The sequence below is a fragment of the Bipolaris maydis genome (genome assembly GCF_028858645.1).
Source record: "Bipolaris maydis strain C4 unplaced genomic scaffold PSV08scaffold_3, whole genome shotgun sequence".
Classification (NCBI taxonomy): domain Eukaryota; kingdom Fungi; phylum Ascomycota; class Dothideomycetes; order Pleosporales; family Pleosporaceae; genus Bipolaris; species Bipolaris maydis.
Window position 1 is genome coordinate 1,538,937 of NW_027093859.1, and position 26,665 is coordinate 1,565,601.

At 48.7% G+C, this 26,665-nt stretch overlaps 10 protein-coding genes across 10 annotated transcripts; 7 read left to right on the forward strand and 3 right to left on the reverse strand.

Moving 5' to 3' along the window:
* Nucleotides 1-6: 6 nt before the first annotated feature.
* PSV08DRAFT_217898 (uncharacterized protein) lies at nt 7-2,004 on the forward strand. The gene has a single exon (XM_014219000.1). It carries the CDS (start codon nt 142-144, stop codon nt 1,939-1,941), a length of 1,800 nt encoding a protein of 599 aa, XP_014074475.1. The 5' UTR covers nt 7-141; the 3' UTR covers nt 1,942-2,004.
* A 3,805-nt stretch (nt 2,005-5,809) lies between these two features.
* Nucleotides 5,810-7,285, forward strand: PSV08DRAFT_217899 (uncharacterized protein; the record flags this gene model as incomplete). The annotated part of the gene is made up of 6 exons (XM_014218999.2): nt 5,810-5,947; nt 6,001-6,096; nt 6,158-6,194; nt 6,240-6,307; nt 6,357-6,754; nt 6,800-7,285. 6 exons carry the CDS (start codon nt 5,810-5,812, stop codon nt 7,260-7,262), a joined length of 1,200 nt encoding a protein of 399 aa, XP_014074474.1. The 3' UTR covers nt 7,263-7,285.
* Nucleotides 7,286-10,530: 3,245 nt separating this feature from the next.
* PSV08DRAFT_173482 (uncharacterized protein) lies at nt 10,531-11,834 on the forward strand (the record flags this gene model as incomplete). The annotated part of the gene is made up of 3 exons (XM_014218997.1): nt 10,531-10,736; nt 10,875-11,353; nt 11,404-11,834. The coding sequence occupies 3 exons, from the start codon at nt 10,531-10,533 to the stop codon at nt 11,832-11,834; spliced, it is 1,116 nt and encodes a 371-aa protein (XP_014074472.1).
* A 680-nt stretch (nt 11,835-12,514) lies between these two features.
* On the forward strand, nt 12,515-13,226 carry PSV08DRAFT_369045 (uncharacterized protein; the record flags this gene model as incomplete). Its single annotated transcript, XM_014218996.1, has 2 exons — nt 12,515-12,553; nt 12,648-13,226. 2 exons carry the CDS (start codon nt 12,515-12,517, stop codon nt 13,224-13,226), a joined length of 618 nt encoding a protein of 205 aa, XP_014074471.1.
* Nucleotides 13,227-13,571: 345 nt separating this feature from the next.
* PSV08DRAFT_275799 (uncharacterized protein) lies at nt 13,572-15,047 on the forward strand. The gene is made up of 5 exons (XM_014218995.1): nt 13,572-13,719; nt 13,770-13,871; nt 13,981-14,237; nt 14,437-14,524; nt 14,578-15,047. Exons 2-5 carry the CDS (start codon nt 13,797-13,799, stop codon nt 14,776-14,778), a joined length of 621 nt encoding a protein of 206 aa, XP_014074470.1. The 5' UTR covers nt 13,572-13,719; nt 13,770-13,796; the 3' UTR covers nt 14,779-15,047.
* A 459-nt stretch (nt 15,048-15,506) lies between these two features.
* On the reverse strand, nt 15,507-16,299 carry PSV08DRAFT_275820 (ubiquitin-conjugating enzyme/RWD-like protein). The gene is made up of 3 exons (XM_014218994.2): nt 16,109-16,299; nt 15,872-16,056; nt 15,507-15,778 (listed from the first exon to the last, which is right to left on the reverse strand). Exons 1-3 carry the CDS (start codon nt 16,141-16,143, stop codon nt 15,525-15,527), a joined length of 474 nt encoding a protein of 157 aa, XP_014074469.1. The 5' UTR covers nt 16,144-16,299; the 3' UTR covers nt 15,507-15,524.
* A 241-nt stretch (nt 16,300-16,540) lies between these two features.
* On the forward strand, nt 16,541-17,863 carry PSV08DRAFT_275826 (Pex19 protein family-domain-containing protein). Its single transcript, XM_014218993.2, has 2 exons — nt 16,541-17,548; nt 17,602-17,863. The coding sequence occupies exons 1-2, from the start codon at nt 16,634-16,636 to the stop codon at nt 17,698-17,700; spliced, it is 1,014 nt and encodes a 337-aa protein (XP_014074468.1). The 5' UTR covers nt 16,541-16,633; the 3' UTR covers nt 17,701-17,863.
* Nucleotides 17,579-18,680, reverse strand: PSV08DRAFT_275844 (uncharacterized protein). The gene is made up of 2 exons (XM_014218992.2): nt 18,286-18,680; nt 17,579-18,231 (listed from the first exon to the last, which is right to left on the reverse strand). Exons 1-2 carry the CDS (start codon nt 18,571-18,573, stop codon nt 17,839-17,841), a joined length of 681 nt encoding a protein of 226 aa, XP_014074467.1. The 5' UTR covers nt 18,574-18,680; the 3' UTR covers nt 17,579-17,838.
* Nucleotides 18,681-19,710: 1,030 nt separating this feature from the next.
* Nucleotides 19,711-23,827, forward strand: PSV08DRAFT_408003 (uncharacterized protein; the record flags this gene model as incomplete). Its single annotated transcript, XM_014218991.1, has 7 exons — nt 19,711-20,801; nt 20,907-21,396; nt 21,514-22,066; nt 22,280-22,976; nt 23,024-23,321; nt 23,367-23,481; nt 23,538-23,827. 7 exons carry the CDS (start codon nt 19,711-19,713, stop codon nt 23,825-23,827), a joined length of 3,534 nt encoding a protein of 1,177 aa, XP_014074466.1.
* A 1,002-nt stretch (nt 23,828-24,829) lies between these two features.
* Nucleotides 24,830-26,542, reverse strand: PSV08DRAFT_217917 (uncharacterized protein). The gene is made up of 2 exons (XM_014218990.2): nt 25,680-26,542; nt 24,830-25,624 (listed from the first exon to the last, which is right to left on the reverse strand). The coding sequence occupies exons 1-2, from the start codon at nt 26,407-26,409 to the stop codon at nt 24,879-24,881; spliced, it is 1,476 nt and encodes a 491-aa protein (XP_014074465.1). The 5' UTR covers nt 26,410-26,542; the 3' UTR covers nt 24,830-24,878.
* Between the last annotated feature and the right edge of the window lie 123 nt (nt 26,543-26,665).

Consider the following 26,665-nt stretch of genomic DNA (forward strand, 5'->3'; position numbering starts at 1 on the left):
GCATCTGCGCATCACCACCAGTATCGTCATTCACTCGCCCTATGGAAAGCTCCCCAATGAGCTCCAAGTAATCAATTGTAGCCGCGCTCGCAAATGGAACACGTCTGAATAGGCTCCCACTGACACGATGCTCGACCTCTCATGTCCCTCTTCCGTACCCTCGACCGGACCTCCGCAGTCTCAAATACCACCAGCGCACGACCCTTTCTTTCCTTTTTGTGTCCGGCCCTCGACAGGAATACATCAAAGAGGAGGTTTAGCAAGAAGTCGATAGACAATGCGCCATCAGCACCCAGACAGATACCCCACATGGATACTTTTTTCATCCAGGCATTGGTGCAGGCATCATCGTGCCCAAAGCATGCAAAGCGGATGCCAAAATTGTCCAAGGTAGATGCAGTTTTGCCAAAAAAACACACTGGGCGGTGGAGTAGCACATGGTCCAAGCCAGACGAAAAGACTCTTAATGCCAGGTTGCAGCGGAGGGGTCCGTTCAACAAGGTCAAGGACTTTGCTGAAAAAGAGTTGCAAGCTTTGGTAGACTACTATGGCATGGAGCTTGAAACAGGCCCCGAGCAAGATGTTCCCGATGATGGGAAACTGGTTTGGAATGTTGGAGACAATCACGAGCCATGGCCCCTCCGTGACCCAACAGACGCAGTGCACATTGAGAGGTTGGAAGGATTACTCAAAAATGAAGAAGCATCACATGACGAGATGTTCGAGACGTACAAGAAGCTACCATCACCCGGAGTTGTATACCTCAAGATTGAAACGATAAGAGCTCTCCTTCACCACCTCGCCATTGTGGAGCGTCCTACGCTAACCGCAATGCAACGCTACCTTTCTGTTCTTGACGACATGAAGAATGCGCACATACACATCATTCGCTCAGAGTGGACATCAGCGATACACCTCTCCGGAAATGCTATGGGCAAGATAGCTGAAGACAAGATCCAGTCAGCTCTCAGCATTTGGCGTGACATGGAGCATCGGGCTGGTATTAGAGGTGGCTATGTGACTTTCAACGTCCTCTTTACCGTGTCCGTAAAGTCCGGAAAATACACGCTTGCTGAGACTTTTCTCAAAGAAATGCAAGTTCGAAAAATGCCAATGCATAGACATCACCGTGTATCGCTTCTCTACTATTACGGCGTCCTACAAAATGGCAACGCGGTCAGGAGGACATATCAAGAACTGGTTGCAGCTGGAGAGATTGTGGATACAGTGGTTATGAATGCTGTAATAGCATCCTTAATCCGTGCTGGAGAACCTGCAGCCGCGGAGCATGTTTTCGAGCGCATGAAGCGCCTGCATGCCTTGCGCGCATCTCCAGCACCGGGCCACACGTTCTTCAACCGCAATTGGCGTGATCGTCGTCTTCTGGGAATGCACTTTAGAGACGAGACACGGAGGTTAAGTCATGAAAAAAACGAGGAGGAATTAAAGAAGCTGCAAGACTTTGCGCCCATCGCGCCAGACTCGCGCACATATGGCGTCTTGATCCGCCATCACGCTGGGGTAGCAGGTAACATCGACCGCGTCCACGAGCTGCTTCAGGAAATGAACTGGAACTCAGTTCCCTTGGAGGGCACTATCTTCATCGTGATTTTCCATGGGTTCAACACTTTTGGCGGCGTACGCTACTCATCATGGACAGCCTCGAAACTTGAAAAGATCTGGCAGCGCTATCTAAAGGCTCTCAATGAAGACCTTGAACGGACGTGGGTATCCAGTCTCTCAGTCATCGCGGCTCTCAGGGCTTTCGCAAAATGTACGGCTCCGGAACGCACATTGAAAGCTTGGGAGGAAATCCGCAGCCTGTGGCACCAAGCTGATGAACAGGAGTTGGAAACTGTGCTGCGTGCGCTGAGGAGGCTGGTGCCGAGCCAGTTGGAAGCTCAAAGACCAGGGTTCTTTGATGGCAAAAGGCCGCTTTGAATTATTATATACGATGAATCCAGATGAATCCAAATGGTTTCCAACATTGGGTCTTCATCTTTGATGCATGGGGTGCCTAATAACACAATTCCGTAGTCACAGAGTGGGGCAACCAGTACTCCACAAATGCTTTTTCTTATCTATCACGCAAACCTCCCAACCTGTTCGTGCAGGGTTGCTGAAACAGAAGGCGGGCAGGGGATCCACGAGCTGGTGATCCACTGTTGTGCAAGGGTTTGGATTTAGCCACAGGCGCTATATCCGCCCAGCTGAGACTCATGTAGGTGGCCTTGAAGGACTACATGCACATGACTTGTGATGTGAATGGAGATGGGGTCCTACAGATCTTCGTACAAAGAGCCACGAAAATAAACATGAAACAATGACGGATGAATGTATCCGGAATTGTGGGATGAGCCAGACTGATTATGACCCACGTGCGCGTCAACCCACTGTTAGATTTTGGGTGTTAATGACGGCTTGACTGTCTTCTTCAGTCTCGAGCCTTGTTCCTCGCATCCGTATCTACTCCAAAGGCTCTGAGTATTAAGATTGATATAGATGGCAATTGTGTTGGGGGTCTTTGATTTCATTGCGCTACCTATCTTTGACATGGCGATCGTGAATATAGTAGTGTGACCAAAAACTAGGAGCACTGGCCTAATTATAAGCACCTATTTGTAGATCAAATGAAGAAGCAGCATCCTAGTTTCTGAACTTTCAAATTCGGTATACTTGCTCGTTATCACTAAATTCCTCTAGTTCACACATGATTTCCTTCATTAGCGCTTGCGGCCTCTCAATTCAATTCATTCGTCCTTAGACTTTCTCGCACTCAACTGGGTTACTTAATCGACATCTTCGAACGCAGCAAATGTGTTTGGCGTTAAATAATCGGATATACACGGGCAATCTATCATGAAATTAGGTAGTTGCTGTTTCACGAGCCGGAGATGACATTAAATTTACGCTGTTTTCACACTGATCAAGAGCATGGACATGCTTGTAGAACTATTTGAAATGCTCTAGAAACATTGCGAACAAGTAATGAACACCGGCGCTCTTGAATTTGGTTCCGGTGTTTGAGAATGGCAGGTAGCTTCGTGGTTGAAAAGGGAAAATCATTTATAAATTCATGCCCAAGGGCACGGTATTTTGTCGCACCCGTTCCGCATGTCACGATCGAGATTTAGGTAATTAGTGTTACGAGTTCGATAGAAATCTCGATATACCTGCTCTTTTCAACCGTATCTTTCGTATCTTCCCGGCTTGATACTACTATCGCTCAAGATGCTGGCTCCACCTATAACAAGAAACTACTATGTAGCTCAGAAGGCATACTCGCCATATTGCAGGATGGAAAGGATCTCCAACAATGAAGGCGTTTGGAATGAATCAATGAACCTTGTGGCCATCTTCCGGAAATGCTCCACGATTCTAGTGGGCAGGTTCGCCGTCTTAATCCAAAGCTGAGTCGGAGATTATCGACAAACGTTAATTATTCTCCACTTCCGGTCGCCAACATATGGAAAATTGCGTGTACGTATGCTAATGAAATAGCACCGTCCAGTGCTACGTAGCTTCAGAACTGTTGAACTCGTTCGCCAGTCCATTATAGGTATATGGGCCTATTATGACCGAGGCGAACACTATCACGTGGCCTTCGATTACTGAGCCAAATGATCAATTAGGCCTAATACAATGGGACCGGACCAATGATTACGAAGCTATAGCCCGCGCCGTGGTCCCACGGTCGGGGGTTTCATCACCAGCCAACACTAATTACAGTAGTCATCTAGACACAGCTAGTGGCACCTTCCGTGTTCGTAGTCGGCCACGTTCGTAAACTATATCCGCCGGTCAGCTTTCCGCCCGACGGCAGAGCAGATCGGCTCTCTTAGGCTCAAGCTCATTAGTAAACAGATGGGTGGGTGAATTCTGTTTGCGTTGAGCTAGATGCGTAGTCGAGCTGAATTTCCATTATAGCAACCACACAAATACCATGAAGATTTGTATACATCGCCGAGCACGACTCGCCTCCTGTGCTTCTCCGATATGGCGCATTCGATGTGCGAACGCGGCTCCTTAAATCCGAAGCCTTCCAAGCTACGAGGCTTTATCTGCTTCGATAAGCACCTTCGGCGAATGAGTGCGAGCAGTCTTACCAATCCATTAAATGGTGCCTACACAAACAGCCCGAGGGTATTACTGCATTGCAGACCGCTTGACTGTGTTTGTCTTCATAGAGGTCCATGCTACTTAAAAACCCGTACAATTTGGAGCTATGGACCTAGGTATACATGTGCGTTCTAGAAGGGATCTCTCAAAAGCCGCTACTTAGGCTGGACTCTTACCTTTCGCATCGAAGATCCGCTGTCCCCCGGGTGTGCGCGAGAAGCCTACAACTGATTGGGTAGCTACTTCGTAAATGGGTCCAATAAATATGATTGATCTCTTTTAATCTTGTCGGCCCGTATACCATGCAGTCAGACGGCGTAGCTGTTTCCTACCGTTGCCCGTTATGCGCTGACGCGTGTCGAACAGACAGTCTGCGACACTGATCATTTGGACATTTGGATGCGCATCTGTAAAAAAAAATTGTGTACGTTAAGATGCCCACTTGACTATCACATCACACGACATCTGGGCTCATTACTAAATTGTGGGCATCTCCCCTTGTTCGCTGTGGGAACATTATTCGGCAGTCTTTCTTCCAATGGCTGGCATGCCCTCTATCAGTGCATCGGATTCAAAAACATTCAGGGGATCGTGACGCAAGCATGTCACTTTTCGAGTCTGAGAAGTAGCGCCTAACTGTATGTACATAGTCAGCATCCTGGCCAAGCGCAAAAAAAACCCTTGCGTAAGAAATGAGGGCCGAATCCTGTCGGGACGGATTTTGGCTAGCGTGTCATTGCTAAAGAGTAGCTTATTGGCCAAGCGCATTCGCTTTACCTTCAGTATTTTCAATTCGCCCGGAACTTAGCTCCTCTGGAACCAAAATGGCGATCCCAACGGATCCTTTGTCGCAGTATAGTCATGGCTCCTCTCGCCAGTGACTCGCTGGCCGCGTAGGATTGAGTCGGGTTCTTGGGCGTTCGTTGTCGTTCTCCTCCACGCTTTACCAGCTATTCTCTTCCGCCACATTCCCCTCCTCCAGTGTCAAATCACGACGAGCCAAATCATCCAGGATTGTTGTGCCTCAGTCGATTGTCCCCGTCAAATGCAGGGGCGATGCCCGTCTTGCGTATCAAAACACTGACCCACCGTGCCGCATACTTACTTTCTGGAGATACTTACGTATCCGGCTACTTGACTACGATCTCAGATGAGAAGAATGTGGCGTCATTTCATCCCGAAGTCTTCTAGCTGACGAATAAATTTGTTGATGAACCACTAAACATTTGTATACGTGCAAGTCAATACGACATGTATCGTACGTATGTATACAAATGGTCTGAGACGTGGGGAAATCTCGTTATCCAAACTCTGCATCTTGCTATAACAGAACGTGGGGTAACCCTGTAGTATGGGTGCTGGGGTTTTCAAGGCAGCGAGCCCTGACTGGGATCCTAGGATAGAGTTTGCACGAAAGCCTGTCAAATGCACCCATCCGCTTCCTGAGGCTCGCCTCTCGCCTAGCGTTCAGCCTCCGGTAGACATCTACCTGCATTAGCTTTGCATAGATAGCATAAAGTTAGCTTGGCAACGGCTCTGAATCGTGAACTAGCTTTCGGCGTCGAGATCTCGACGGCCCACCGACAGTCATTAGTGCTGGCTCCCCACCAGACTCTCATCGGCCGTAAGTATTCATTTATCATTCCTGCGTTGTTCTGAGCAGCGCCGGCGCTCTCGCCTCTGCACCAAGATGGCCAACGACATGTCAAGCTCGACCAGCTGGGAGGGGATGCTTGCGCAGATGTTGTCAAATCCGCCGCCAGCAGATGAGCCTCAGCCCTTGTCGAACAGAAAAGGAACCATATTCGGCATCACGCTCACTTTTTTGGTATGGTACCAGCGACTCCACACAGTGACTTGTATACTAACTTTGCACAAAAGGCTGTAGCATGGTTTGCAGTACTTTTCCGTCTCTGGGTTCGTATCAGAATTGTCAAGAAGTTCGGCTGGGATGATGGTTTTGTGCTTCTCGCTCAGGTATGTACAGCAACTTTAGAGTACGACGGCCAATCTTAGGAGATGCTGACTTGTTGGACAGTGCCTAAATACTGCAGCAACCATCATCGTGTGTATTTGTAAGTTATGCATCCTACAAACGCAGACTCGGCTAACAATTACAGCGGTCAGGTATGGATTTGGCCGGCACATGTTGTATCTTGGATTTGATAACGTGGCTACCTATTTTAGAGTATACATGTCCCATACTTCCTTGTACGAAAACATACTGACCTAGCTAGTTGTACTACATAGAACTGGGCATTTACATTTCCAATGGAGCGATTATTAAAATCGCTTTGCTATTCCAATATCTGCGTATCTTCAAAGCTGGTCGCATGCGATGGATATGCATAGGCCTGCTTGTCGCAGTGATACTCTGGGGCGCCGCCTTCGCATTCATTGCCTGGTTTCCTTGCTTCCCAGTTCGTGGCTACTGGGATCGTACCGTTCCAGCAAAATGCTACGCCTTTGGTTTCGGTAATCTGAAAGAGTTTGTTATGACATATAAGGCTCAATCAGCGACCAACATGATGTTCGACGTCGCCATATTTGTGGCACCTATGATACTCTTCGGGACGCCGAACTTACGAAGGAAGAATATCATAGCGATGGTTGGCGTTTTCTCGTTTGGCGCAGTGTAAGCTGACCTATCTTATAACATGCAATATGCTTGGACTAACAGTACCAGTGCTGTCGGAACAGCAGTTGGGCGTTTACATGGCATCATAAAAACCAACGGCGCGACCCGTCCTTACGTTGATTATACCTGGTGGACAACTACCCCGGTCATTCTCTCCTGTCTCGAAATCGCTCTGGCGATTATCTGTGCCTCCATGCCTATCTTCTGGCCCATTGTCGAAAGGTCTCTTGCCGCCATCCTCGTCAGTTACGAAGTGCAAATAGTTGAGGAGCGTGTGGATGACTACGGCCTCACATACGAACTCGAGCACAAGAAGACGAACGACAGAACGAGTATCAAAAGTAGTGGGACAAGTACACAAGAGTTGACACAGCAAGAGGAGGATAACAAGGGGAAACGGCAGCAGTTTACAGTGGGCTGTGATCCGCTCAACGAAGCGCAAAGAAATGCTGGGTTTACGGCTAACATTGAAACGCTCGCAGCACCGCCAAAATGGCACATTTGACATGAATGTTACTCTTTTCCCAATTCAGGACGATTTTCCAAATCATCAAATGTGACACCCCATGTACCGGAACGTCTCTTCCCCAGCTGCCGTCTTTCCTCACGAGACGGTCAAACCTTAATGTCCAAATTTTAGATCGCGATTGTTCCCTTATGCAGCCCCCTCACACCAAACCTCATGTAGCGCGGCAGCCCCCTCCAATTGTCGAATCAGCACATTTCCCACAAACGCTAACCATACACAGTACGGCACCTAGGCCCCCGCGATCTGAAAATCGCAATGGCAAGCTAAAATGTCGAGGCCCCATTCTTTATCGTTTCTCGTCTATTTTACCCGAATCCATACTATGCGTCAGACCCTCTTTTGGCTTCTCACAAGCCGCAAGATGCATGGCGGTGCCGATCGATCTCGGATCAGCTCTCTTTTTTTCTTTTTCCCAGTAACCATCGTATGGGGATAACCATCGTATGGGGAGAAGGTTTCATGTGACGACACCCCCTTGACCCTTTTTTTCTCATGCCTTCCTGCTTTCGTATCCTTGCTACTTGCGCTTGGCGATCACCTGTGGGTTTGGAGGGGTAACAAGGGGGTTTTCCGCCAGCATCCTGCTTATCTCGGGGATACTTGATGCTCCCGGGGATGAGGACGTCTCAGGCACGGAGAGGAGAGTACCCAGCTGCTTATGGGTGTGTCGTTTTAGATGCGCGAGTTGCCGGTGCCGTCGGCGTGGTCCTTGTTGTCTGGAACGAGCGATTGACGTCAGACAATGCGTTATGGGCTGGTCTCGCCGAATCATTTTCTCTGGAGAAGTTGCCTGCTCGCCAGAATGTAGCAGGGTAGACTACTGGAGGTATACATGAAGTATATACTCCGAAGCTTTCTTCGACAGGGATGATTTTGCGCGTACTTCGACATGGCTTTCATACTACCACTAGGTTTTACTTTACATGTTGCAACGAAACGAATGCTAGCGCTGATCTAAAACGTCTGTATTACGCCCAGCTGAGCGATAGAGCTTGGCTACGAGGGAAAATCTCGCGATATACGCGCAAACACTCTTTCTTGGTTGAACGATCATTTTCAAGGACCATCCCTCGCCCCTCGTCAAGCTCGCTATTTCATTCGTTCAGGTCGCTGTCGCCTCACAACAAGAGTACTTATTTCTCGCTTACTAGGATCCAGCCACAAAGAAGTTGCTTATCGGCTGTACTTTGGGCTTTATTATTACATACTCTGTACCCCGCTGCGGTGTTTATTTTTCCCTGTGATGATCATGGACAGGGGACTGTCGGCCGACCTGGTGTGCGGAATACGAACTGCGCTGGATACTTGACATTTGGCTACATGACAAAAGCTGACGAAGCCGGATGCCCCTTTTGGCTTGTACTTACGCATTTTGCTTCAGCTCAGCTATGCTGTGCTTTTTCGGCGCCGGCTTTGCCCTTGTGTATGGCCGACCACCAACACCATGCACATTGATCGCACGGTGCAGAGCCTCCTCGGCGCCGCACATGCCTCCCGTCGCCGCGTTGCCGCGGACCTGCACCGTCTCGTTCTTGTACCGGCCAAAATCCGAAGTTTCGTAGACCCTATCTTCAGCTTATACCTAATACCTCATTGTTCTAGAAAACGCCGCTTGCAAGGTATGTATGGACATGCATTTTTTTCTAACGCGATTGTGATGCCAAGTGGCCGTCTTTGCACGACACACCACTAAGATGAAATAGTTTCCCGGCAAGGCCGGGAGTACTGATGGAGCACAGGTATTAGGGGATGAGCTGGGTAGATGAGGGTGTGACCTAATGGAAGCATGGCCGATGAGTGCAGCTGCTGAATATAACATGCTTGTACTTGGTTCTTTCCAGCACTGTTGTTCCCATGAAACACTGGTCTGATTGGCTTGTTCCCGTGACAACGCAAATAATTATTGCGAAGTGCTTCGATATGTCTAAACTAAGTAATATGTGTGCTTCCCATTTTCGCGGTTGCGACCTCCATAGATGCATAGACCAGAAGACCAAGTCGGCGAACATGACGAGCATTCAGCGCAGTGGGATATGAACGGACCTGAAGAGATTATTTCCTATTCTTCTTTCGTGCATTCATTCTGTTTGTCTCGCTTTTTGATGTCTTTGCCCGTGTACTTTCCCTATGTTTAGACTTTCTCGCTTTGTTGTCGGTTCCCCTTCAATCTCAACGTTGGCTCAAAAAAAGGTACTATTCAATGTCCATGCGACCTCGAAAATAGACAGAGCTACTGATTTTGTATAATAATCATCAAGACAATGCCTACAAGTTCCGATGCGGTGTTAGATTAGTTTCCATCTGTGTTCGTGTAGACAGACCAACTTTACTCACACGATAATGGATAAAACTTCATGAGAAAATACGCTAGGGTTTTATAGAGAGTAGGCCCATGGGTTGTCACGGCGAAGTGAGCAGCTCTATTGCATCAATGTCAGAACAAGTGGCCAATCGCGCTGCACCCACATCTGCGTTGTGACAAGTTTCCCAGCATGATAAACCAATTACGGAAGGACATTGACTATGCTCGAAGTTTATTTGGATGTTTTGTTTTTGGTAAAGAATAAATACCAAAGCTAGGGCTCTTGTGTCGCCCTTGCACTGTCAAGCTGTAACCGCAATTGTGATTGCAGAGACAGTGCTGCGCACTTAAGTACTTTTAGATCTACATCAGGACTAGTGTGATCTTCCTTATGCGGTAACACGCCCCAGCTCAAGCTCGCGATACTGGACCCCACGTTTTCTAGGCGAGGATCTGGTGGTTTTTGTAGACGTGATATGCGCCGAGAAACCGAATGCAGCTGTAGTGCTCCTTACCACAGCAAGGGCCTGCCTGACTTGGTAAGCGGGAACTCAGGTTCTTCCGCCTTTTCTTTGTCTTCAACATGATGCATGCATTGCTGTTTTGACTGTTTGTTTTGGGGGCCAATGAAAGCTATGGTGATACCATTTTGCCTGTTAAAATGATCCTCATGCCCTTTCAATGCTTTGCTACTTGCTTGTTGAAATTTTGCACCTAGAAGAAACCTCATAGCGCACCGATATAGTTGAGGAAGAATACGATACCTTCCCGCCGAACTCCTGTTTAGTACACTACTCCACATTGGCTCTATTTAGGGGTCTCCTACTCGCAAAGAAAACGACTAGCAAGACACAACGTCACGTATTCCGAACATCAGATCTGCCGACCTAAACGAGATTTAGCCTCCCCGCCTGGCTATCGAAACTTTCCAATATTTTCATTATGGCGTCTTCTCAGAGCAGTCACGTCATAATTGATCCCACTGGAGATTCACTGATAACTTTGGAGAGCCCAGGAAGAGTCTTTGCTCTCTGGATGGAGCCCCTGGATACTTCGAGCGATTCAGAAGATGTAGGCACCGAAGATCTAACTGAAGAACTTGATTATGAAGATCACAGCGATGGAGAAGAGCTGCCCAATTGGATGAGGTGGGACGAATCAGATCCAGAGTACGATGTACAAGAGCAATCTAAGCAGCAGAATGGGCCAATGCTTTCTACAATCCCTGGAATATGGACTCATGGAGTTGATGCAACTTCCGCGGCAATTCATCCAGCCAAACCAAGTCCATCTCTGCCAATAATCTACCAGGTTTCATCAGCGCATCTCATCACAGCATCCCCAAAATTTGGAAGTGAGCTTCTGTCCTTGAGAGACAGCCAGAAAGATAGCAATAGCCTCTATCACATCAAATGCTTAGGCTGGGACCCTGAAGCCTTCGAAATATTACTCAATACGTTGCACACCCGCTACCGCCGAGTACCAAAGCAGTTGAGTTTGGAAATGCTCACCAAAATTGCTGTAATGGTCGACTACTACGAATGCTGGGAAGCTTTCGAACTGATATCTCAAACATGGATTAGACACATTCGCGTGTGCCACCCGATGCCTCAAACTTACAGCCGCGACCTAATGCTCTGGATGCTGGTCACTTGGGTATTCAAACTACCAAAAGAATTCACCAGAGCCACTGCTGTCGTATTGCGACAATGTACGGAGTCAAGAATTCAAGACATGGGACTGGGAATTCCACCATCAATACTTCGTATGTTGTACCACATCTGGGATGGCTGGAAAATTGCTCACATGAAACAGGGATGCTAGAAGCCCGACGTTCAGAAGCCATCGAGCAAATCATCGAGACATTTAACTCCTGGATCGATGAGTTCAGCGACACCTACACGTGCCAGGTCGATGCAGACTTATCCTTTGAGTGCAGTTCGATATTACTTGGTGCCCTCATGAAGCAGATGCGAAACGTTGATGTTCTATCACCTCAAGTCGTTGCGCCATTTGATGGGTTCAGTTTAGAGAAGGTTCACGAGAATATCAAAGCGATACAATCACCGATTTGGGAAACGTACGATGGAGTCAATGAGCTTTACCCTATTAAGCATGCATGCGGCTTTCAAGGGACGATTATACGGGATGTTGGACACATTGTTGCGAGGGCAAAGGGGTTGGTGCTGAATGACTTTTTGGATTGCAGTGAGAATATGGAGGGATTGAGTCTCGATTGTCCATAGGCGCTGTCGGGGAGTGTTTGGTGTTTACACTTTGGTGTTTGGTTCTTACTTCGTATATACCCACATTCACGAATGCTTGTTTTCTGGAGAATAATAAATGAACACGATACGAATGCGTCAGTAGTCACAGAATGGCGTTAGCGACCATCGAACGCAAACAAAGCGAAGGACATCAACATTTTGCTATCATCTATTTTATTGGCAATTTGGGTATAAAATCTTAGCGAAACTTACCCAAAGTCTACCTGATGTGTCTGCTTGGGGATCGAAATGAAACAGTTGCTGAAGTATGACCAAAAAGGTCAATGTCAAGCAAAAATAGCAGTGGACCCTAAGACGCCCAATCAGATAATCAATACAATATCACATGGACCATGATGACTTCTGTTGCCTGATAGCCTCTTTCCCCATTAGCAATGTAAGCTCGGTTATCGGTTGCAATTATGCCATAATTTCTATGTTCTTACTTCGTTACTGACCTCCGTCAACTGAAAAATCTCATCTCGCTGCTCTGGTAAGTGAGAAAAGAAGAAACGTCCTTCATCGGATATCTAGACCGTTATAAATAAGCTGATAACTACAATCATTCGGGAGTTCTTCTGGTTTCTATCTCCGACAACCTTTCGAAGCCGTATACTCCCTTGCACCAGGTGTCCAACAGAATCGGCGTTCCGATAATCATGGAAACTTTTGACATCAACAACAGCGGCACCTTTTGCGTGAGGCAAGACATTCACACTATATTCTGATACGATAAACATAAAATGCTCAAGTTATCTAGCGCTGCTGCCACGGCACAGATGTTTGTTTAAGGTCCGACCTGAGAAGACAAGATACGTTCTGCCTAGGAAACTCTTAATTCGCCACTCCGGACTGTTAAGACGGGAATTGTTCGAAAACACCCAGGGACAAAGCCTTGATCTAGAAGGCGTCTCCACTGAGGAGTTCGATGTCTTCGTGTTCTGGCTGTACGAGAAGAAGCTACCTTCATCAGCCCAAAGGATTGACTCTTGGATTACATTCAAAATGTACATATTCGCAGATGTATTCTCAGTGCCTGGCTTCAAAAACGCATTGATGGATGCAGTTTTTCATGAGCTTTCTTCGAGTTACATGGACAACATAACGGTCCGTAAGCTTTTTGAGGACCTTTCACAGAACGATCCATTGCTTCAGCTACTCGTCGATTCATTCTGTATCAATGGTGACATCACCAAAATGTCAGAAGATGATCTCGCCAGCATTGATAGCTTGCCAAAGCAATATCTGACTCGAGTCATCCGCAAGCTTCACCAGCTAGGCCAACTGCCTGAGAAGGAAAAAAAACTATATCGTGCAGACTACAATATTTCAGCATGTTTATCGGATCCGACTGATGAGGGCAAAGAGTGAGAGCCTTTCCACCGACCAGAGGAGAACAGATTGAGAAGGAGAAAGCTTGGTGAATGGAGTTGGACTTCAGAGTGCGACTTCACACGAAAACATGGAACTTATGAATGATTGGGTTCTTTTAAGTTTGTGGTGGAGTCAGGTCAAAGGACAGAGAGTTTGCATGGTTCAGGAATGACTCTAGTTTCTTTTGGCGTTATAGGAGGAATGAAAGAGAAGTTGCTTTCCTACCAAGACCTCGTTAGCGTGTGATGACATAAGTGAGGCTCCGCTGTCTTGGCTAGCGCCGCGCTCCGAGCTTCAGCAGCGCCATTCGTCATTTCCTATAAGCAACACTACTTCCACCACAGGTACCGTTCCTTTACCATAACCCTTTACGGCCCAGACAACGCTCTTGCATTAGCCTGCTGAGCTAAGAAATTCATCGAACAAGGACAGATACTGCGCGTTCGCAACCCAATCGAGTGCTACATCTCTAGTAATTCATAGCGTTCTTGTTAGTCAATAGTCCACCGAACTGGGCGCATATACTGACACGTCTCACAGTCAGCTTGTACACTCTCCGCCGCAATCATGTCAGACGTTGAGGCCGAGCAGAAGCGCGAGGAGGATGAGCGTCTTGATACCGCAGAAGACCCAAACGAGGAGGTACGGTCCGAGCCCTCTCACGCACGCGGAAGGCATTTGCCCAAGTTTGGCATACTGCGCGTGTCTGGATATTCATCTTGTAAGCAATAGCACTGACAACAAGATACAGGAAGAAATCTCTGCCATGAGGCGCCGCGTTCAGGAGATGGAGGAAGAGGCACAGAAGCTGCGCCAAATGCAGCAAGCCATCGACAACGAACGACACGAGATGCGCGAAAGCAAAGAGGACGTTGATGCGCGGAGCGTCTTTGTCGGCAACGTAGATTACGGAGCCAGCCCCGAAGAGATTCAGGCGCATTTCCAGAGCATCGGTAGCATCAACCGTGTCACTATTTTGTTAGACAAGTTCACAGGACATCCTAAAGGGTCAGTACTAAGAGGGGGTTTTCTTTGAAGATTTGCGCATCCTTGAACTTTTGAGGCAATTGCGCGCAATGCGTTCGCGCAAGAGCCGGAATCGCCCGTCGCGTTGACTTAGTTTCTGTCTCTGGACATTTACAAGATCGTCTTTCGCTACCTGGCAAGAGCTTGGCAGAAAGATCGGAACGCTAATGAGCGTATGCAGGTATGCTTATGTGGAGTTCACAGAACCCCATTTGGTCAATGAGGCCTTGGTCCTTGACAACAGTCAGTTCCGGAATCGCAACTTGAAGGTATGATTGCAGAAACACGCCGCATGGTTCTTCAGATGCTAACTCATCCGTAGGTTGTACCCAAGCGAACGAACCTCCCAGGTATGACGCGAGGAGGACGTGGCGGCCGAGGTGGCGGCCGAGGTGGCTACGGCGGACGTGGTTCCCCGTACGGACGCGGCGGATTTAATAGTTACGGCGCTCCTCCTCGAGGAGGCGGTTATCGAGGTGGATACCGCGGAGGAAGAGGAGGTTCTGCGTACCGTCCTTATTAGGAGTTGGGCAATAGCACACATGGATCTGTGTTGGTGGTTCAACCGTTTTATTGAAGGGAAAGTTCATAAAGGGGCACATGAAATTGGAACGGAGTCGCGGTGAAGCTTTGCAACAACAAAGGGTTTTGTACTATACCTCAAAAGGTCCGCTGGGGGGATATGCTGCTTGGAATATGGCATCAGATTTGTCCTCATTTCCACCACCCGGACATAATTTTCTTTCAAAGGAGCACGCAGTTTTAATACATCTTTCGGTAACATCTGTTTGAGACATTGCAAGATTGTGAGATGGGTGGCCAATTTGCAAGTCAATAGTGAATGCTATTCTGAAAGCAGGACGCTATCAATGCAGTGAGAGTTCAGGTATCGTAGCCCAAAAGGTGCTTTTCTCTGCTTGCGCATCCTCTCGCTTTTGGGTATGATGCCCCAGACGCCAGGACCCGTCATGGTAGCGTCAAGGATGCTCCACAATGATTGCGCTAAAGCAAAGAAGCCAAACAAAAATCCAAGAGCAGTTCGTCTCATCCTCTGATCTCTCTAATCACTGGGGACAACCCTGTGTTCGAAGGCATGGCTTGTGAGACCTCCGTATTCCTCGGTCGCTATGACAACGATAAAGTATCTGCCGTGGCCCTTTCAGCGGAAGAGGCACGCGCTACAAAAGCTGCTACTTTTTCAACCTTTCTCAGCCACGCAGCACCCTTTCGCTCCTCTTTCCACCGATGTGGTGCGTCATAGACGAGCTACTAGGGGGCTGGGTTCTCCTTGACGATCTGCCTGACTTTGCGCTCGTATGCCGCCTTGTCCTTCTTGAATAGATTGAAGGCGTCGGCTTGCGCCGGCGACTCCGGGTTGGGCTCGTCGAGCAGTGACTGAATGCCCAGCAGGATCTCTTTGATATTTATCGCAGGCTTCCAGCCTTCTTCTTCGTTGAGGATGGAGAGACAGACGGTGCCGGAGGGGTAAACATTGGGGTGAAATAGTGGTGGCACGAATTTACCTGTGGGTTGACACGTTAGCGGCAAGCTTTCAGCATATCAGGGCACCTGCGGTTCTACGGCTGAGTGCCTCGGGCAGAAGGGGAGAAACATACACTTTGGTGGCTTTGTTGGGTACTCATCTGGGAAGGTGACTTCCAGCTTGAACAGGCCGCCTTCCCAAATAGTCTTTTCCTTGCCTGGTACACCGCAATCCCACTTCTTGAGGTCCATCATGCCGTTGGCGCCACGCATGGGCTTTGCGAAAAAACCAAAGGGATGATCCCGTCGCCATGACTTTCTGGTTGCACTGTTAGTAGGTAAACAGGATTCAGGTACGGCTGATTGCGCACCTCTCTTCTGAGAGCCGATTGATGCAGAGAGACATTGCAGGTGCAAGTGCGAGGCTGGAGTTTGCGCTTGAGCTGTCCTTTATCGGGGTTTATTTCAGGCGTTGACAAAGAAGGTGGCGTGTTTTTTGGGCGAGTTGTGAGCCGCCGGTTGAAGAGTGTGTGGGCGTCGTAGTTATGTACAGGTGACAGTGGTGACGAAGGTGAGCGAAAGCGGAACGAGACAAGGTGAAGTCGAGTTGCAGGTGCACGTGACGTGACAACAATTATCTCCCCCGGGGCGCGTCACAGCGTTGGGATTGTCGTCTCAGTGCTAGTCTAGATCCCGCTGGTAGTATTGGGAAGGTGCGATGGCCGATCTTGCCCCGCGCTAAACAGTGCCCCCCGCCTATGTGAGGGTACATACCGCTGGGCCAGCCGAGGCTGACGTTGCACATGCGTTTGGCTCATGCGTATTCTTTACCCTTGCCTCTCCACCTTATATTCCCTATCCTCCACCTGACCACCTGGAACTGAGTGTGGGCAAGCATGGCGGACACAACTGTGAAGCAAGCAGAAGAGCCGCAACCGGCTAAAGCAACACCTGCCACCACCACTGCCCCTCCTCCACCCGAGGTTGCATCGGACCCCGAAGAAGACGACCTTTCTGACCTTGACGATGTACTGGATGAATTTGCGAACACCAAGCTTGATACCAAAGCACCGACTGCCTCGTCAATAGAAGCTGCGTATCCCAAATCTGACAAGGCGCCCTCATCCTCCGGACCTGGCAGACCGCCCGAAGATGTGTCACCAGCAGACCTGTTGCTCGATGATCAAGAAGAGTTCCAAAAACAGTTGCAAAAAGAAATGGAGCAGCTGCTTGGGCAAGGCGACTTCCAGAAGCAATTCGAAGAGATAATGAAGGAGATGAGTGAGGAGATGGGGGGCGCAAACCCTCTGGACGCTGGTGCGCATGCACATAGCGAAGGACAAAAAGCTGCAGGAGCACCTACTTCGTCTGAAAAAGAGACTGCTGCAAAGGCTGAGAAGAGCTTCCAGGAGACAATCAAAAAGACCATGGAGCGCATGCAATCTTCGTCCGATACTGCCGCATCTGCCGCAGCATCTTCCTCCCAAGATGACATTCTCGCGCAGATGCTTGCGTCCATGGAATCCGGTGGCTTTGGGGGAGAGGGCGGCGACGAGGACTTCAGTAAAGTACTTATGGGCATGATGGAGCAGCTTACGAACAAGGACATCTTGTACGAGCCAATGAAAGAGCTCGACGACAAGTTCCCAAAGTGGATGGAAGAGAACAAGGCAAAGGTGGAGAAAGATGACTTGAAGCGATACGAGGAGCAGCAGACGTTGGTCCGAGAGATTGTGGGCAGATTCGAGAGAAAGGGCTACAGTGACGATAACGCACAAGATAGGGAATATATTGTTGAGAGGATGCAAAAGGTATGCTATCCCTTTCAGAATGCATGTTGTGATATAATACTAATAGTCTATAGATGCAAGCCGCTGGCTCACCGCCGCCAGATCTAGTCGGCGACATGAATGCTGCTCAAGAAGCGCTGCAGGATATGGATCAGGGCTGCCCGACACAGTAGCCTTTCCTTGTGTGGTCGCCTGTCCGCTTCATTCTTCCCAGATACCCTTCCTGTATACAAAATGATGCTTTCCCCGCCCATTACACCCCTGACAACGTATAACTGCCTTATGAATAATAGGTTGTAATTGGGAGAAGCTCAAAAATCCATCATATCCGTATCCATCATATCCTCTCTTCCAAAGCCATTCTGCACCGTCTGCGATGGCTGCTCCGACTGGCCGTCCTCAGCCATTGCACATTCCATGAATATCGAGTCGTAGTCTTCATCGTCGCTACCATAGTGATGTGGTTGCACATCAGGTTCCTGTTCTATGGACGCAATCAACTGTTGGAGCTCGTACTCCTCTTGGGCGGCAATGTAATCAGCCTCAGTCATGTCAGAGTCAAATTGCGGCGCGTTGTTGAACATGTTAGGTAATTGCGCGTCCTCGGAAGGTTCCTCAATGATATCGTCATTCACAGGCGGTGCCTGACGCGCTTTCTCTGCTTCCCAGCGCTTGCGTTCTGTTACAAAATCCAGTTGTTGAATCTACGTCATTGATTAATTTTTGGTTTCTCAAGGGTATCGTGTTCAAGGACATACCTGTTCGCCTCGTGACTCCCATTTCTTGTCTTCGCGGTTATTTTGCACCCGCTTGAAGAACATATCCCTTCGTCTCTTTGTAGCTGCATCGCGCGTTTGCATAACTGGGTTGGATTTGAATGCGCGCTGTGAAGTTGCTGATTGTTCCTTGATAGGCGAAGACATTGTGAAGTCGAAGATTTGAGGTTGCACGTTTCCGGAGCGCTCAGATAGTGGTGACGAGCGTGGTGGTGTGTACGGAGAGCAATGCGCCATCTGGTGGGAGAAGAACGACGTTGTGAGGAGCATTTTCAAGAGTGAGTCGTTGAATGTGTTGTATTCAGTTGAGTGGATAAAGCGTAAAGTGCAGACTGTAAAAAGTGTCAATGTGGTTGTATGAGGGGTTCAGTGTGGTTGTAGATGGGAGGCAAAGTAGGTGGAGCAGACGCGAGAGGACGCGCGACAGAGGCACGGTGGTCTGTGCACGCTATCGATAAGGAACACGCTTAATGTTCCGCGGCACGCCCAGGCAGTACAAGGATGCCAATAATTCCTACCAACACGATTCAGATGAAAGAAATCTAGACTGTATCTTGCTGCAACCTCAGGTCTAGCCCACGGAACTTGCCCCCAGAACACTAGTCTGTTGAGATTGGCATAAATTTCTCTCATCGACTGCCATGGCTTCTGGGGGCATAGAAATTGTTGTGAAGCGGCATATGTACGTGTTGTACATGATGAAGAGATATTGAAAGTCGCCATCAGGAACTGGTCTGAGGACTGATCAAAACGTGAGAGTTGAGTGGTCTTTGTGCTATGGAGGGTACATGCTGGTCTAATGGACAATGCATAAGCATGTACATCTGTCGCAAGTTCTGTTGCTAGGCTCTCGCGTGTCACACGCGCATGCCCTGGGAAGCCGAAACATTTGCCGCATCTGTAGCACACATAGATGCACAGATGGCAGGTATACTTGGTTGTGATTTTACTGACGTATGTATGGCTTGCGGGCAGCATCTCGAACAACTGAACATGGTACCAACATTTGTCATGACGTCAGATCGATCCTTCCAAGGTGTACAGTTTGCCACTGAAGAGTATCGGCATATGGAGATGCATGACACGAATTGCAAATTGCCATGCTTACGCTATTTTCACCGATGTTGGACCCACCTGAATTCAGCTAGTCCGCCACACTTCCCTTGACCAGACAGAATACGCTAGTGCTTTGCAGTCTGCAGACCCGCCATGCCGCTGGTCGAGATGGTTCGTTTGGCGTGGCGACATGCACACTTGCAACTTCACGCCCCCACGATACCCAGGCAATTGCTAAACCAGGCCGCCTCTGCACCTGCTCCAAACTTCAAAGGACGCAACATGGGTTCTAGCGAAGCTTGTACTAGATGTCACCTGCCCCCTGTGTCGCATTGAAGCGCATCCATTATCATGAGCCAATCTCCAACCAGTCGCGGGGCGACGAAGAAGAGCCGTTACGACATGAAAAGAGAACGGAATGTTCGGCTTCACTACGGGGCCGCCTTCTGCAATATACCACGCGTTGACAATCTGGCCACTCATGTCCCCCACCCATCTCACGACTCGACTCTGACGGCTTTGTGTCAGCTGACCGCTATCCGCATGGGAGGCCAGAGAGCTATGATCTCAATTCTCGAAGAGGAAAGACAACATATTTTAGCAGAAGCTACCTGTGATTCCCTTCTCCACCCAGACACAACAAAGGAGGCGCAGGGTTCGTTGTGGGCTGGAAGTGTTAGCATTCCTCGTAATCTGGCGTTATGCGAAAATGTATTGGATCTTAGTGGTGAGAATAATGTCTTGGTTATCAACGATCTTGTGGAACATAAAAAAGCTGACCTTCAGGGTGCTGTTTACAGCAACCCTGATGCGCGCTTTTATGCTAGTATAGCACTTGTGTCTCCAGACGATACAATAGTCGGGACGTTATGTGTCTTTCACAACCAACCTCGGGACGGCCTGACCAGTGAGCAACTTAGTCTTTTCAAGGATCTGGCATCGACCGTTATCGGGTACTTGGACACATACACAATCAGGGATCAGTACAGTCGAGGAGAAAGATTTACGCGCGGCCTTGTCTCTTTCGTCGAAGGTGCGACAACTCTATTGCCTTTTGAGCACACCGAACAACAAAACCCATCATCGACACCTCAAGAATCTCCCGACCTATCTTCGGAAACAAAAGGAGATCCTCTCTCTACATATGGCAGGGGAAGAACGGAGGTGGACGATCCATCACCGGACAATTCGCCCTCCCCGACCCATAAGGCAACTACCGCGAGATTTGCAAGGCATCAAGCAATAGGAACACTTCAAGACGCTATTCTGCCCATGGACTCAAAATCAATGTTTTCTCGTGCGGCGAATGTCATGATGGCCTCGAGTAATTTGGATGGGGTGCTTATACTAGATGCAAGCGTGGCAGCAAACGGAGGCCAACAGCGCAGCAACACCACTTCTCGAACCAGGAGCAGTGTCGATTCTCTTTCTGAATCTTACCAGTCGGCATCTTCTAGTGAGGGACCGAGTTCCAACAGCACAGAGAGCAACTCGTACAATGCATCTTCAAATTCCAAAACATGTAAGGGCGATGTTCCCTGACTTAGATGTAAGGTAGTAACTGACCTTACCCGAAATCTTACAGGTCAGTCGCTTGCAGTCGCTGTTTCTAGCGAAAAGCAGAAATCAGCATTTGGTTCGTTGTTAGAGTCTGATCTTGCCCGTATGCTCCACGGATATCCACATGGCAAAATCTTCACTTTCACAGCTAGCGATATATTTGTATCCTCGGATGAGACTACCTCGAGCCCTTATTTCACCGAAGAGTTACCTAGAATGGCTTCTTCCAAACGCCAGACGAAAAACTGGTCAAAGAGATGCTCGGAAGCTATCCAAACTATGTTTCCCGAAGCGGCTAGCGTTGCTTTTGTTCCATTTTGGGACTTTGAGAGGTCACGGTGGTTTGCAGGCTGTTTGTGTTGGAGCGATAACCCACATCGCTTACTCTCTCCCTCTGTCGATTTAGTATATTTCAAGATTTTCAGCAATTCGATCATGAGGGAATTGTCAAGACTGGATGCTATGGCTTTGGACCAGGTAGGATGAGAGTTTATATATGCTGTTTCAAAAGCTGCGAGGACATTCCGCCAACTTAACATTACTATTTGCCATGCATACAGCTCTCCTGTCCATGCTTAGCTAACAATTTCCTAGGCTAAATCGACATTTGTGGCTTCTATATCTCATGAGTTGCGATCTCCTTTGCATGGAATATTAGGCACACTAGAGTTTTTTAAGGACACGCCTCTGGATTCATTTCAGGCCGGTTTGCTTAGTTCTTTGCATGGCTGCGGAACAACCCTTCTTGACACCATCAACCAAGTCATGGACTATGGAAAGATCAGTGAGTCAAGAAACAGCATCTCTTCGAAACGAATCAAGAGCGACAATACCATAAGGCTGTCGTGCAAGCCAGTGAAGAGCCGAAGGAAGAGAGATCCCGCTTTCGATATTGGCACTGCGACAGAAGAAGCTGTAGAGGCTGTATTTATAGGGTCATCATACGTCCCTGTCACCGCTAAACACATCGAGGAACTTCCATCTAGAACAGCGCATGAGTCGACTCCTCTTCCGAAACGCAATGTATGCTTTGTCATACTTGAAGTGGCATACGAAGACGATTGGATTTTCTCTTTTCCAATCGGATCGTGGAGAAGGATAGTCATGAACTTGTTCGGAAATGCTGTAAAGTACACAGAGTCAGGCTGTAAGTCAAATACTTTTCAATCCATCAACACTATGGTAATTGATTGGGTTGGGTTTGAAGAAGCGCTGTGGCAACAGTGTGCAAACCAAACGCGTTCCTAGAAACTCGCACTCGTCAAGTACCATAGCAACCTCCTTCTCCGAAACGAACATTTGCTGCTTGGTTCTTTTTCAGCTTAAAGATGAATTACTAACATGCGGTTTTTGTAATCAGACGTTCACGTTTCTTTGCGTTCTAGTAAATCAGCCGAAAACGCCAATGCGCCTACAACGGTTATACTTACAATAACCGACACGGGCTTGGGAATGAGTCCCAGTTTTCTCGCCAATCGGATATTTGAACCCTTCTCCCAAGAAAATCCACACTCACCTGGTACCGGACTGGGCTTGAGTATAGTCCGACAGATCATCGACATGAGCGGCGGGAAGATTGAAGTCAGCAGCCAGCCATCCATTGGCAGCAAGGTCACCGTTAAACTCGCACTTACTCATTCGGAGTCCTCAGATTTGTTGATGGCCGAGCACAGGCGGTTTCAATCGACCCTATCAAGATTGCATGGCTACAGAATCTGCATACTTTCTAAGAAAACGACAAGTTCTCCAGAGGATGCCGATTACTCACGAGCTGAAGAAGGACTTGTACGCTTCACCAATGCGCTCGCCAACACTCTCGAAAAGCACCTGAAGATGGACGTTGTAAAGTCTACCGATTCTGAATACAACGGTGCAGACATTGTCATTTGCCCAGAAGTATCATTCGATTATCTCGACATTGTCCGTCGCCGTAGGACTCGCGATCAGCGAGTCCCTGTCATTATCTTTATTGGAATGGACGCACTTGCAGCAGCTACTCTTCGTTCAGATGTCCGTGTGACTTCCAAGCAGTCTGTAGTTGAGGTCATAACTCAGCCGTGAGTATTGCTCCTTTCGTGGCAGCAGCTTAGACTAACTTGATCAGATGCGGGCCACACAAATTGGCTTTTGTCCTGAATCGATGCCTGGATCGATACGACCAACCTGATGATAATGTACAGCCTTCGAGGGCGGTCAGCCCCCTTCCCCAAACTGCAACGCATGGAGTTGAAGAACTGAGAATTTCCGTTCCGCCACCCAGCCCTGCTCAACCGAATGATAGATCATCGCAGGCTAGGTCTGCAAAGAATGCTACTAAATCTCCAACTGCAACGCCTACAGCGGAAGAAGAATTGACAGCATCCCATATACTTATCGTCGATGACAACATGTTGAACCGAAGAGTAAGTGTCGTTCTCTACACATTAGTGTAGTCCTGACGATACCAGTTACTCGTGGCATTCATGAACAAGAATGATTTACAACACCAAGAAGCGTCAGACGGTCTCGAGGCGCTGCGTAAGTATCAAGCGGACCCACACAAGTTTGAGGTGATAATCATGGGTGAGTATCCCATATTGCTTTGAAATATATCTATAGTAATGCTTACTACATGGCAGACATGTCGATGCCGGTCATGGATGGCATGGCAGCTACTCGGGCAATTCGCAAACACGAGCAAAACCACAATTTGCCACGCAGTTGCATCATCGCATTGACTGGCCTCACATCCTCAAGCGCTAGGTTGGAAGCATGGAGCTCTGGTATTGATCACTACATCACCAAGCCTGTGAATTACCAGAAGCTTCGAGAGCTTTTGAAGAGCGAGAAATCGCGAAAGGATGGGCGTAGGAGATCTGTAGAAGTCCCTGATAAAGCAACCGAAGAGGCTGCAGAGGATGTAGCTTGATTATCAGCGGCCGCATCGTATACTGATTCGGAACAACAGCACGCAAACGTTCAGTTCTTCAAAGAAGGCCACCACTAGCATCCATAAGCACAACGCTTTCCAAGACCCAAATTCCCCACCGCAAACATCAGCCACACAACAAGCACAACTCAGGGTTATCACGACCCATTTCATCCCAGCATCAAACAGCAAAGCCCTGGAACCTTTCATGTGCTCATACCCTGGGTAAGGCCTCTCGCTGGACCGAAGACACACACAACAGAGTATATAGGCAAGCAATTTGGTAAATAAAAAGAATACGGTGGTGGCATCTTCGAACGAACGCATCAACCACTATACCATACAAATATCAAATCTGCTTCTCGTTGACGTTCCCAAATGCCGCTTTCGATGTGCCACCGCTTCTGTCACCCATTTTTCTTTGCTACATACTATCTGGCGTCTTGCATGATACGGTCCCACGACTCCGCTTATCGCTTTCTTATCTTCTCGCGTCGATCCCCACTCAACGTTGGGATTTTGAGCTTCAAGCTAATTGCACGGCTAGCACTAGGAGATGGTGTCGACCCCGCATGGACTCCACATCTTTACATCGCTTTTGCTCACTTTGCAATCGTGATTGAGATCATTCAATTTCTAACTTCTTCCATCAAAGCACTGATCGGGCTTGTGGTTTAGTGGTATAATACTCCCTTAGCATGGGAGTGGTCCGGGGTAAATACTTCCCAATCATCTCATACGATATTCGCTTATTAACATCCGCATTAGGTTCGATTCCCCGCGAGTCCATCTCTTTTTGCCATCTTGCTGGCTTTCCTCAACATATTTTTTTGCCTGCCCCAAGCTGTGCATGCACGTGTTGTTATGTGCGTGGATACTCTGTTGCCAAAAAAGAAGCAGTAGAAGTTATTGGCGCAGCTGGGGTTTTTTGGTGTCATGATTCGGGTTCAATTGATATTTAGGAAGAGACAGATTAGATCTACTGCAAATGGCTGATGTTTATCAAGAAGGAAGACGTGTTTTTTTTTCATCATCTACAGAACATGTTGGTCTACTGCACAGCAACGGTATTCCACTTGAGGCCGTCGGTCAAACTGCCCATCCTTGCGTCCCAGTTATCGACATAATAGTTATCCCTTGGTTTCCAGGGCCCCGTGTTCGCACACTGGGGCATCTTTCTCGCGTTGGCCTGGATATAGGTGCTGTTGAGGGGCGAGGCCGACATTGACTTTTCCTTGTCGGCATCAGTGATGACGGGGACAACGCTGGTGTATCCGTTCTCGCGCTGGTGTCTGATGAGACGGACATACAGGCGTGAGGCGGCGTCGGAGCCGAGGGTCCACGAGGCGTTCCAGTAGCCGATGATGTTGCCGAAGTTGGGGAGGGAGGTGAACATGCTTGCGCGCCACATGTACTGAGAGCCGAGATCGACGTGTTCGCCGTCGACGGTTGTTTGCATGCCGCCGAGGAAGTTGAGGTTGAGGCCGGTGGCGGTGATGATGATGTCTGCGTCGAGTTTTGCGCCGCTGTTGAGCTCGATGCCGGTGGCGGTGACGGTCTTGATGGTGTCGGTCACGATGTGGGCTTTTCCGGAGCGGAAGGCTTTGAAGTAGTCGCCGTCGGGGCAAAGACACATGCGTTGCTGCCAGGGGCCGTAGCTTGGCTTGAAGTGGGGGTCAATGGGGAAGTCGGGTGGGAGCTGGGCAGCTGCTTGCTTGATGATGAAATTCCCGGCGACAGATGGGAACCACGTGCAGAATTTGTACAGGAGGATGGGGACGAGGGTGAACATGAAGCCTGGGGTAGGTCAGCACTTGGGCATTTGACAGAAGGGGAGAATTTGGTTACGTACGATTGTAGCGGAGGGTAAACCACTCGGGAGCATACTGCTCGATCCACGATTTCCTCTTTTGACCTACACTCATAATGTAGCTAGGGCTCCGTTGCAGCTGTGTGACGCTTGCCGCCCCGCCGTCAACCAATGCAGGTAAAAGAGTAATAGTCGTTGCGCCAGATCCAATAATAACAATCTTTTTGTCCCTGTAATTGAGATTCTCTGGCCAGAACTGGGGGTGTATTCTTTGTCCCTGGAAATTGTCGATGCCTGGTATGTCTGCCTTTAGAGGCTCGTCGTAGTTGTAATATCCAGTGCCCATGATCAACCACGAGGTCCAGTAAGTGACTCTCCGGGGCTCGCGTCCGACGTCATTGCCGACTTCGACCTCGACCCTCCAGCGCTGCTCGTCGGTCCTCCAGTCGGCGGCCAAGACTTTGTGCTTATACCGGATCTTCTTATCAATGTCGAATTTTTGCACCGTCTCTTTCAGATAGGCCATGATGCTCTCTCCTCTTGCAATAGGCTCCTTTTCGCGCCAGGGGTTGAACTGGAAGCCTAGCGTGTGCAGATCCGAGTCGGAGCGCACACCGGGATACTTGAACTGCGACCATGTTCCGCCGAGTTCGTGGCGCGCCTCGAGGATGGTGAATTTGACGTCTGGCAACGACTCTTGTATGCGGTAGGCGGCGTTGATACCGCTGATTCCGCCTCCAATGATTAACACATCAAAGTACGAGTCGATCATGGCGGGTAGCAAATGCAATGTGGTGGTGTGATGTGTGACACGGACAGGTGAGCAGATACGGGGAAAGATGGATTACAAGGCCAGGTATTTGTAGTGTTGTCGGGCGGTGAGACCAGCCGGCATTGACATGTGTACAAAAGGGAGCCCGTCTCCACAGCCTGGTACATAGCCTTTTGTTCATGGCTCCAGACTAAAGCTGAGCAGATGCGGCGACGGAACTCAAAATTGCTGTAATGCCGTCACCCCTGTATTGTGG

Coding starts and splice junctions, on each gene's coding strand:
- PSV08DRAFT_217898 (XM_014219000.1), top strand. CDS start 142: ATGTCCCTCTTCCGTACCCTCGACCGGACCTCCGCAGTCTCAAATACC.
- PSV08DRAFT_275799 (XM_014218995.1), top strand. CDS start 13,797: ATGTCAGACGTTGAGGCCGAGCAGAAGCGCGAGGAGGATGAGCGTCTT. Junction 13,872..13,980: donor CAGAAGACCCAAACGAGGAG/GTACGGTCCGAG, acceptor AACAAGATACAG/GAAGAAATCTCTGCCATGAG. Junction 14,525..14,577: donor TCCGGAATCGCAACTTGAAG/GTATGATTGCAG, acceptor ACTCATCCGTAG/GTTGTACCCAAGCGAACGAA.
- PSV08DRAFT_275820 (XM_014218994.2), bottom strand. CDS start 16,143: ATGTCTCTCTGCATCAATCGGCTCTCAGAAGAGAG. Junction 16,057..16,108: donor AATCGGCTCTCAGAAGAGAG/GTGCGCAATCAG, acceptor CAGTGCAACCAG/AAAGTCATGGCGACGGGATC. Junction 15,779..15,871: donor CCCAACAAAGCCACCAAAGT/GTATGTTTCTCC, acceptor GTCAACCCACAG/GTAAATTCGTGCCACCACTA.
- PSV08DRAFT_275826 (XM_014218993.2), top strand. CDS start 16,634: ATGGCGGACACAACTGTGAAGCAAGCAGAAGAGCCGCAACCGGCTAAA. Junction 17,549..17,601: donor TTGTTGAGAGGATGCAAAAG/GTATGCTATCCC, acceptor AATAGTCTATAG/ATGCAAGCCGCTGGCTCACC.
- PSV08DRAFT_275844 (XM_014218992.2), bottom strand. CDS start 18,573: ATGCTCCTCACAACGTCGTTCTTCTCCCACCAGATGGCGCATTGCTCT. Junction 18,232..18,285: donor GGGAGTCACGAGGCGAACAG/GTATGTCCTTGA, acceptor TCAATGACGTAG/ATTCAACAACTGGATTTTGT.
- PSV08DRAFT_217917 (XM_014218990.2), bottom strand. CDS start 26,409: ATGATCGACTCGTACTTTGATGTGTTAATCATTGGAGGCGGAATCAGC. Junction 25,625..25,679: donor GTTTACCCTCCGCTACAATC/GTACGTAACCAA, acceptor GACCTACCCCAG/GCTTCATGTTCACCCTCGTC.